Source organism: Phalacrocorax carbo, chromosome 3, assembly GCF_963921805.1.
Source record: "Phalacrocorax carbo chromosome 3, bPhaCar2.1, whole genome shotgun sequence".
NCBI lineage: Eukaryota > Metazoa > Chordata > Aves > Suliformes > Phalacrocoracidae > Phalacrocorax > Phalacrocorax carbo.
The window spans coordinates 12,018,815-12,029,373 of record NC_087515.1 but is presented as its reverse complement, the minus strand read 5'-3'; the positions used below and the strand labels follow the sequence as shown (position 1 = coordinate 12,029,373).

The window sequence follows — 10,559 nt, the reverse complement described above, 5'->3', positions numbered from 1 at the left end:
AGGCAAACCTCCGCTGTCTGTCGACCGCTCGCCCGCCAGCTTCCCCCAGCGGCGCTTTGCCTGCGGCTCGGCCTCGGGCAGGCGGCGGGAGGCAGTGCGGATACCGAGCGGCCGGGACCCGGGGAAGAGGAGGAGGAAGAAGAGGAAGAGGCGGGGGGGAGGAGGGGCGGGTTGCGGCCATGGTTCTGCCGCTCGCGCGCCGCGCACTCCTCGCCGCTGCCCTGGGCTCGGCCGGCCGGCCGCGGCTCCCCCGTCACCATGGTAACCGCCGCCTCCACTCCCCTCCCGCCCCCGCCCCGGGGCGCGAGCCGCCCGCTGAGCTCCTCATCCTCCTGCTCTCCCCACAGCTCCGGCGGCGGCGGCGGCGGCGGCGCGGCCCTCCTCGGGCGCGGGGGGGCAGCCGGACACCGAGGGGCCCGGGCGGGCCACCGCCATGCTGCGACACCTGCTGCTCAAGATGCGGGCCACCGGGCCGGTGACGGTGGCCGAGTACATGCGGGAGGCGCTCACCAACCCCGGCCAGGTGCGGGCCGGGCCGGGGCGGCGGGAGGGTAGCCCCGCCGGGCCGCTGAGCCCCTCTCCCCTCTCCTCCGCAGGGTTACTACACGCGTGGCGGCGGCATCGGCGAGAGCGGGGATTTCGTCACCTCACCTGAAATAAGTCAGGTGTTTGGAGAGGTAACGCGTAGTTCCTTGTGCCTTAGGTAACTCCCCGTCGTTCTTAAGTTACAGTTAAGCTGCTTGTTGGAGGAGGAGGACGGGCTGTTTTGTTTTTAAGGAAAACTGGGGAGCCGGTTCTTGTGTTATAATTTGGGATACCATCTGTGCTGAGTAACAATTATTTTCACATAGATTTTGGGTTTTTTATAAATAAAAAGAGTTATGGTGGCTTCCCAGTGTGAAAACTCTACTCAAAACTCACTTTCATGTTCTGGCCCTGTTCACTCCGGTTTGCGCGTCGTCTCCAGTAGCGCAGACCGGCTCAAACGTTGTTCTCCATGATGCGCTGTCATGAAGAACAGCTATTTGGGGCAGCGACCTGCGTCCGAGCCTGAAGTAAAAGTTCATGTGCCAGGCAGGCAAGAGTCCCACCCGTTTACTCACAGAGACTGGCTTCTGCTGGGCTGACAGCAAACGGTCACCGATTTTAGTACTTAAAGAGAAGAGGGCAAGGTTACATATGATTTTTGTTAACTTTAAAATACAGAGAAAGACAATATTGTATAGTATCTTAGTTATTTTCAGACTAAAGGCAGATGTCACTTTCCACAAGCTCAGAAGTTATTACTATAACTCTGTGTTTTCCTCACTGTCAGTTAATAGGAATATGGTACATTAGCGAATGGATAGCCGCGGGCAAACCTAAAGCGTTCCAGCTGGTGGAACTGGGCCCAGGGAGGGGCACCCTTACTGATGATATATTACGGGTAGGTGAAAACTAATATTAAGATTTTCTATTTCTGGCTTTATTCTGTGGCTACACTGAAATCTGAAGGAATGAGGTTTTGCTGTCAGGGTTTAACCTTCCCTAGTAACCAAATCATTTCAGTCAGGAGATTGGCAGCTTAGAATTTAATTAGAATGTATGCAAGTTTCTGCTATTCAGCAAAGAGACCAGGTCTCTGAGCTGAAAGCAAAGCCCAGGCCTGTGTGTGCACACTGTGTAGACACATGTGTAATTTTTCAAACACTACTTGATAGAAGGGGAGGGCAAGACTCTCCCGTTACAGATGACTTCTGTATAGGAAAGCGTTTTCCAAACTGGAAGTCACGTAGGAGGGTGCTGCTGTGCGTAACTGGGAGGGACGCCTCAGTACAAGCAATAGGAGGAAGGGGAGGAGGATGATAATCCAGGAGTGGAGTTGTGGCAGTTCCTTTGGGGATTTCAGGAGTTTACTTCTTTGGATTTAACCCTTTCTGTTCTACCGTGCTTGCATGGCTGGCTGTTTGTTAATTAAAATCTACTGATTCAAAAACAAATCACTAATAGGATTTATTACCTCAGAAGAACTTATATTCTGTTTATGTACGTTAATGAAAAAGAACTCTAATAATCAGTGAAACGTAGGATACTGAGGCCTTTCTGTTTATGGTGTCTGGGAAAACTGAACCATTTTTCTCCTAATGCTAAACCCGCTGTAGGTGTTAGAGGAGCTACTTGCTTTCAGGCTATTACTATTCTAAATTAGCATTTCATATTGCTGTTCTTACAACTGTTTAACGTGTGCCGTACTATGATAACCTTTAGAAGCGCAGCAGCTTTTATTAAAACTGATGAAGAAATTCCCATTTCCTTCTGAAGGAGCAAAATGCAGTCTCTCTTACTGAGACTGTTCTGTTAAATGAAAGCCAACTAAATCTTATCTTGAATATAAGTTATAAGATTAATGGTTAATTCCTTAAACCTTTAATGTATACGGCATGTGACTGTGCCTAACAGAATTCATCTGCCTTTATAGGTCTTCAATCAGCTTGCCTCTTTGCTTAGTAAATGTGATGTCTCTATTCATCTGGTAGAAGTGAGTCCCAAACTCAGCAAGATCCAAGCGCTGATGCTGACAGGAGGGAAGGCACAGTCCAACCCCGAGGACAAGTCTGCTTACATGAAAGGTATCAGCAAGACTGGAATTCCCATCTCCTGGTACAGAGACATTCAAGATGTTCCGCCAGGTGAGGAGCTTGAACGCCTTGTTACAGGGGCGGTGTCCTTCCTCCATTTGCAGCTTTTGATAACTGAAGATGCCTTCATCATGGGTAGAGAAGTAGATAGTACACATATTAGCTCTTAGTTCTTGTGTGAGTCTCAGGCCGGATCTTGACTCGTTCTTGTAACTGCTACTTACTCTGACTACCGTCATTTTGGGATAGCTACCCAGTTTCTTGTATTTTGATGTTTTCTTTTCACGGGAAACCATTTACTGGCTTTGCCTGAATCTCCTCTTGTGAGATACCGATGTAAAATTCATGGACTGGAAGCTACTTCCAGCTTGGATACAACAAAGAGAGCATTTCTACAGGTAGCTGTAATGATAGTTATTTCACAACCACATTAACCAGCTTAATTCATTAAAATTCATAAAAACATTTTAATTTTTAACTGGAAGCTGCTCTGGAAGCATTAATAACTTAATGCATTCTTTTTTACCTTCCCACAGGTTACAGCTTTTACCTAGCACATGAGTTTTTTGATGCCCTGCCAATACATAAGTTTCAGGTATAGCAAGATTACTACTGTAATTGTGACCATCTGCTTAAACACTTTTTCTCTTTGAGGAAGAATAGAATTAGGGTGCCAAACTAGACATGTGCATTGTCTCTGGTGATAAGATATTTCTAACTGAATTTTGAAAATGGAGAAACTTGTAGAAAGCTGACGATTTCTGCTGAGGTAAGCCTCAAGTTTATTTCTTATGCTACATTAATGAAGTTTTTAATTTCCATGTTATTTTATGTACCACTATTAAAGAATGAAGGACTTTCATTTGAATGGTAATGAGAATAACAAAATTGGAATAAATAGAAATAATAATAAAATAATAAAATAATAGGGAATAGGCTAGTTAGGATTCAGAAGAAGAAACTTTCAACTTAAATTTTATAATTAGTTTATGAAAATCACTGGTAGAATAAAATACTTTGTTTTGGTAGTTAAACGCCGCACTGTCAATAGAAGAGGCAGCATTGTTTGTCCCTTTTAAGTGTAGTTAAACCTGGGTTTTGCGGACTCTGCAGATTAGTCTCTACCACAAGTTTTTTCCAAGGCAGTTACTGGAATTAAATAGAATAGTTGTTGTCAATAGCATATTATGTTCTCAAAACATTTGTGAAAATGCTTGACACATTAGTTCAGTGAAACAGACACATTACTGTTGTACCTGTTAGCATGTAAAATGAGTACTTTTGGGCTCATTAAACAGAGAACAGAGAAAGGCTGGCGTGAAGTGTTGGTTGATGTAGATCCAGATGTTCCTGACCAGCTGCGGTTTGTCCTGTCACCATCCAGCACGCCCGCAACAGAAAACTTCATTCAGGTAAGGTTATGCCTACCAGAGTTCGTGGTTGCCTCTCTGCTGACTCTTCCAAGTACGTTTACAAACTGAAAATGATTGTTAGCAAAAACTAGCTCAGGCTGCGGGTAGGCTAACATACACCCCTGGTACTCTGTGCCCCAGTGAAGTGACACCAATCCCAAGACATCAAGTGTGAAGAACTCTTGCCCTGTACTTGTTTGCTAATACAGGTGTTTTGATCTTTGAACCCCGCACTAGCCTGAAGAAACAAGAGATCACGTGGAAGTGTGTCCTGAGGCTGGTGTCATCATCCAGAGGCTTGCCTGTCGGATAGAAAATGATGGTGGGGCTGCACTCATTGCTGATTATGGTCACGATGGAACTAAAACTGACACTTTCCGTGTAAGTCATTTACCCTGAAATAATAGGCTAAAATACTCTATCTTTTATTTGTCACTTGGATCATCAGTTGCTTGTAAGAGAAATGTCTTGGGTGGATGTACTATCAAAAACTGTGTTATGCTGCGTTCATAAAACTGAGTAGTTCTTTAAATCAGTGCCCATAAGGCTTTCTGTCAGATGGGAAGGATAATCTGCACCCTTGCTCCAAATTTTTAAAATATAATTTGCTCTTCTCATGCACAACTTAGTCTTTGCTAGCCCAGCTGTGGTAGCTAGCAGTACAGATGAGTATAATATTCCAATTTAATTTTTCAGGGTTTTCGAAATCACAAACTTCATCATGTGCTGAGAGCGCCTGGTACAGCAGACCTGACAGCAGATGTTGATTTCAGCTATCTTCGAAAGATGACGCAGGGAAGAACAGCCACGTTAGGCCCCATAAAACAGCGGGAGTTCTTAAAAAACATGGGCATTGACCTCCGATTGCAGGTACAATAGTGTTTACAGGTACATAAACTCTCCTAACCCACCAGCAATACTCCTGAGCTGCAAGAGGGCTTCCCTAAAATTCCAATTTTAAAAGAAATCATTCAAAACAACATGTAGGTCTGAGATCAGAGAGTTGCTTCTCCTAGACATATGTTACTCTGGATCCCTCAAAGTAAGCAGGTTTTATCGTATTTAGGAGTATTTAATGCAGAACTTTGCTACATACCTCAGTATGTGAGCTCCACACTGTGCTGCTGTACCAAGGAACATTATGGCACCATCACATCTGTGTGAGTGAAAAGGATGGAACAAGGGATCGCAGGTATGAGGGAATGGGTAGGACAGGAGGAAGGGCTGTAAGATTTTTCTTTTTTTTTTTAGGTGCTCTTGCAGAATTCCTGTGACACAGCAACTCACGAGCAGTTACATCACAGCTATGATATGTTGATGAATCCCAAGAAGATGGGGGACTGTTTTAACTTTTTTGCCCTGCTGCCTCACCACAGACTTGTGCATCCTGACAGGGAACATAAGCCAGAATCAAAGTCTCCCTTACCACCTGTGGCTGGATTCAATGAACTCTTACTGAAGTAATTTCAAATACTATAGCAAAATGTCTGATAAATAGTAGCTTACAATAGCAGCTTAATTAAAAAATCAAAGTAAAAAATAGTCCCACATTTTATGGTTTGACATACTAAATATTTTGCAATATATGTGCTAAGGAGACGCTCAGGTTTGATACTTGCTTAAAACACACGATGCCCTGATATTTTTGAAGATATCTTTATTAAGAGAATGGGGCCAAGAACCATGCGAAAAGAGTTATTAGTTCCAAAGTACCTGCTAACAGAATTCCCACAGCCAGGACTGTCTAATGACAGATCCACAACCAAGGAAGCATAAAGAAACATTTCCTTCTAAAAGCATGTGACAGGAAAGATAATTCATGTAAATAAAAAGAACAAGGCTGATAGGGAAATAAATTTTATTTTCAAGCTTATCAGAGGATATTTACAAACAATGGGATGTATAAAAATATAAAAGTACTTGACAGTGTCCTTTTGAGGCTATAAATTTTACATGAGCTTTTTTCTAGCATCATCATAGCACTATTTTTTGCATGGATGCAACTTAATTCATCTAGGGGTAAGGATATGAAACACCATAAACTACTGCTGTCAAAGTTTGCAGTAAAGGTAGAAAAAAGGGAATAAAAACCTCAGCTATTTTTACTACTCTGAAGAAAGTTTAGTCCTAATCTCAGTCTGATTGTTTGGTTCCTTGACTGCCAGCTGCTTGTGGCTTCTACTAGCTGTCCCCATAAGTCCACATGTGTGGTCAGGTAACCTCCTCCAAAGGCCAATAGCTTTATTTTTAATTTTTTTTTAATACAACTTGAATAAATAGCTCATATAATATGTTGGAGCAGAGCAGACTTTATGGGGAGAGATATCAGCCAGGCCTTCTACTTCACTGTTGTCCCTTCCTTCCTCTATTCCTGTTATGCTTTTTCAAGTGACCAGGCTGGCTTTTTTCCCTCCCTTAAAACAAACAAAAAAAAAAACCTCACAGGAATACCTGAAGTGAAAACTCAAGTATAAAATCTGAAGTTTAAAACCAGACTGTATCTACATCATTACAGTTAGGATGGAAGATAGCAATGGCTTCACTGAAATTTGGTCACTGGAGCCATGGAAGTTGCAGAGAGAAGGAGAAAGAAAAAGCACTGCTTCCCTTGCCAAGCACTAGACCGCCAGCCTCAGAGGCGATTGTTCTGGTTCCAAAGATGAAAAATAGTCCTGAAACCCTGCCTTGACAGGGTGGTGGGGTTAAGGGACAAATTCTGCCCCGTCCGAATTCCTTTGCATGGCCCTGACAGCATAGAAGGGGGAAGATAACCCCCACTGTAGGAGGGCAGGGGCTGCCATGGGCCAGTCCCGGGCACAAACCTGAGAAAACACGTGCTAGGAGAGGACACATGGTGGCGGGAAGGGCTGACGCGCTGCCTGCTGCAGGGGACTGCGCAGAGATCGCACCAGCGTTTTGTACAAAGCTTGGTACATCCTAACGGGGAAGCCAGAGTTCAGCCTTTACCACCTCAGACACCTACAAAATTCAGTGGCGGTTAGACTGAGGGCAATAGGAGAAGAAAAGCTGGGTTAAAGACCCAAACCCACCTGTGGGTATGTACTTCTGCACCTGCCACTGGCTTTACTGCTGGGTCACTGTCATTGCAAGCAGCTGCCAGCCCTGAAATAACCTTGTAAAATTTTATGTATACCTAACAACTTAGAAAAAGTCTGCTTGCCTGCTTCCTTACCTGAATAACAACAGTAGGAAAAAAAAAAAAGTACTTACCTACACACACACACAAAAAAAAAAAACCAAACCCACAAACCTTTGCAGGAGGGAGAAGAGGTACCCCAAAGCCTCTCGCTGACTTTGCAGTTCAAGCCTGTATCAGTATTCTAAAACGTATTTCAGACCAAGCTCCAGTTAAACAGCTTGGCACATCAGGGATATGTGCAGCCATCCAGCACCTTCCACCAGCACAACGCTGTTACCCCACATACAAGGAAAGATTTCACACCTTTTCCATTTTTTAAAACAGGACAAAACCACCCTCTTCCATTTGCATTTAGCATTCCTGGCCTCAGACTTCTTGGAAATACCATGAACTTTAACTGTTATGCGTCCTCTGAGGGAATCGCTTCCAAAGAATATTGCTGCTTCCTCTCTACCGTGCCACAAGGCCAGCAAGCGGTTGGGAATCCATCAGCTGAGACATCTGCATGAAAAACTGGATTTGGAGTTGGTTTTGGACTCTTCATTCAGCCTGAACAACAACGCTGAGCACAGTAAAGCAGACAGGAGGGGCTGTAGGTTAAGGTCAGAAGGCAAAAAGCCCTTTCTCCTACAATCCAGCTGCCCTGGCAGAAGCAACAGGTGATTTGACATCCACTGTTACTCCTGGGTTTTGAGCAGAGTTAAGATACAAGCTAGCAGGCTACAAACTACTCCTGATGTAAGTCCAGGGAACCTTAAAAAAAATTAGAAAAATATCAGAAAAAAATTTAAAAGTCTAATTACTCACAAAACCAGAAGAAAGCTGCATGTATTTTTCCCTATTCTTCCATATCCTCCTGCTAGAAGCCGTTTTTCCAGAGTGAAAGGATATGCTACATCAAGCCTTGCGTGCTCTCTCTGCATTACTTGTGTAGTTTTAAGGCAAAATGCCTTTGGTGCGCATCAATGACATGTGCCAGCCTCGCGCAGCAACGCGCTGTTGCGGCTTATTGCTCTGGCTTAACAGAAAAAAGTAAAGGACTAGCATAGCTTTGATTGTCACCTCTCTAGATTGTCAGCCAGCGTTTTGAGAGGAATTTAAGAAGTTATGGGGTTTTCTCTTTTTTTTTTTTTTTTTGGTATCTGAAAAAAGTTTAGTTAGGGCAAAGACACACATATTTAACTGTCTTAACAGCAGCAAATTATTCCTTCATCTATGACGCTGTATTCGACCTAAACCACCATGTTTTGCTATTAGCCATGGTATTCCACACTGATTTCTTTTTACAGTCTCTTTTCACCATGCACAGTTTAGGACACAGGAGATGTATCTAAGAAACAGAAAACAGTCCTCTATGGCCTAGTAAATAGGGATTAGAAAACCATTACAAAATTCTTACTGTGTAGGCTATGAAAAAAAAACCAACCAAAAAAATACATAACCTTGAAAAACACACAAGCCATTCAATCTGTACACATCACACCTCAGTAATGGCTTTGCAGCCACACAGCTTGGTGAAATGTTACCCGACGGGGCTTATCCCACTGTCATACTGCTCATAGTTTAAGTCAGAGATGGAGAAAAGCTTGTCAATGACAGTCTTTTCCCATGTCAATGCAGGATCCTCTGGGGCTTTGGACACTGAACTACGCATACAGAATTCAGAAAGAGCAACAGTTGTTCCAAAACTTCACTTCAATTTCTGTCCGGAGTGTCCTTCTTTGCTGCAATTTAGCACAATGAATAAATCAAGGGTCTTCTTCCATGTCATCTGGATTAGGAGCCATAATAAAATGCTGGGGGTACTCAAGGTTGTGTTCATAAGCATGTTCTTTCCAGCGCGCATCGTCACTCTCGTGGGTAATGTAACGCTCTCCAATGCGTGTTTCAAACTCTCTGAGGTCAAGCCAAGTCTGATAATCCTGAGGAGTAAGAGAGATTTAAGGAAGCAGTTTAAGAAACAGCAGGACTAAATTCCCACAGGTAAATCCTGCAGTTTGCCTCTACTTTTAGTATAAATAGCCACATGATATAATCAACAAAATCTGTTTAAAAAAACAAACCGAAACAACACCCCTCCCCCAAACACCCCAACAGAGAGAGCATCCACAAAGGACGGTTGACAATTAAATAGGCTAAGGTTGTAATACTGTAAATAATTAAAACTTTTTGTAACAGCTATGTTAGCTTTATTATAAAATATATAGTATAACTGTATATTTTCATATACACATATATGAAATTATACTCCTTCCAATATTGTTTGCACTCAAAATTAATTGGATTTTCCCCTTAACGTCTTTTAATTGTTTGTGTGTGCAGATATGTGCATACAGTATTGTGAAACCACTGTGAAAGGAACCCACGTCAAACAAGTGGATAAATTCCATTCCAAACAACTCTCTTCTAAAACAAGTACAAGCTATAGCACACACCAGCTTGCGTGTCCCCGTCAGCACTGAACAATGTTTGTCTCGACACCTATCCCCATGGGACTCCGTGCGCTCATCGCCGCCCACGTTCAGAAGAGGTGCCGGAAGAGTAAAACTCTATGTTGGTGTCAGACAGAAAGTAAGGGGCGGGAGGGGTAGTGAGACAAAATTTTCCTTGAGGAAAGAAGCCGTAAACAGATGGGCAGAATCCTGGAGCACATAAAGTGTAAAGCTAAAACCAGAAATACTCAAGCCTCCATGGATGCCTGTTAACAGACTTTGGCAGTCGCAGTTTTAACAAGCCTCAGAAGGATTTAGCTTTAAAAAAAAAAAATCGTTACTCATCCATTATAAACGTAGTGAAAAAGGCAGATGGGTTTACCTGTAACCACGGGTGGCTAAGGGATTTGTCAACACTGAAACGTTTTCTCATCTTCACTTGAAGCAAATTGTTTATTAAATCAATGGCTGCCAAAGAAGAATGGAACAAAAATTATATTGTTTACATACTAATAACAAGAATTATATTCTTTAAATACTAATCACCTCTGTCGACACATGCTGCAGTGAAAGTGAATTTTTAACGTCTGTGTGTGTGCATGTGTTTATCCTACTGAACTCCTTTATTAATAAGCTCTTGACTTTTATGTTTAGCTTCGCCTATGTTAAACGAGGCTACAAAATAGATATGGGGTAAGCTTCTCCCCACTTTGATGGAAACACTAAAAGCTTTACTATATTACTCATTAACCTTCTTCCCTGCTGATTTTTCTGATTTTCAGACGTGCCTAAATAATTGGAGCATAATCCCATGTTCCAAAATTATGTAGGTACTTCTACTATTGTATATGTCGTCCTTCCACATCTACCTGTGTATTAATCATAGATATATACATTACTAATAAAGCTGGCATTGGAGAACTCTAGAGACCAACCT

General features: G+C 42.8%; 2 protein-coding genes across 6 annotated transcripts in view; one reads left to right on the top strand and one right to left on the bottom strand.

Moving 5' to 3' along the window:
* Positions 1 to 142: 142 nt before the first annotated feature.
* NDUFAF7 (NADH:ubiquinone oxidoreductase complex assembly factor 7) lies at positions 143 to 9,000 on the top strand. 3 transcript variants are annotated; one of them, XR_010371974.1, is made up of 11 exons: positions 145 to 261; positions 348 to 523; positions 597 to 677; positions 1,316 to 1,426; positions 2,459 to 2,669; positions 3,155 to 3,213; positions 3,917 to 4,030; positions 4,268 to 4,411; positions 4,727 to 4,900; positions 5,282 to 7,849; positions 8,811 to 9,000. XR_010371974.1 is itself a non-coding variant. In XM_064445858.1 (11 exons), the coding sequence occupies exons 1-11, from the start codon at positions 180 to 182 to the stop codon at positions 8,833 to 8,835; spliced, it is 1,386 nt and encodes a 461-aa protein (XP_064301928.1). In that variant the 5' UTR covers positions 145 to 179; the 3' UTR covers positions 8,836 to 9,000. The 3 variants fall into 3 exon arrangements, 2 of the variants coding, with proteins under 2 accessions (XP_064301929.1, XP_064301928.1); XM_064445858.1 differs by having other exon boundaries at positions 5,282 to 5,490; XM_064445859.1 differs by lacking the exon at positions 5,282 to 7,849 and having other exon boundaries at positions 143 to 261.
* Positions 5,872 to 10,559, bottom strand: part of PRKD3 (protein kinase D3) — a 47,695-nt gene continuing 43,007 nt past the window's right edge. For all 3 annotated transcript variants that reach the window (XM_064445856.1, XM_064445855.1, XM_064445857.1), the window contains exons 18-19: positions 10,005 to 10,090; positions 5,872 to 9,112 (exon numbers count right to left, since the gene is read on the bottom strand). In XM_064445856.1, the coding sequence (XP_064301926.1) occupies positions 8,939 to 9,112; positions 10,005 to 10,090 (260 nt within the window). In that variant the 3' untranslated portion in view covers positions 5,872 to 8,938. The remainder of the gene's footprint in view (positions 9,113 to 10,004; positions 10,091 to 10,559) is intronic.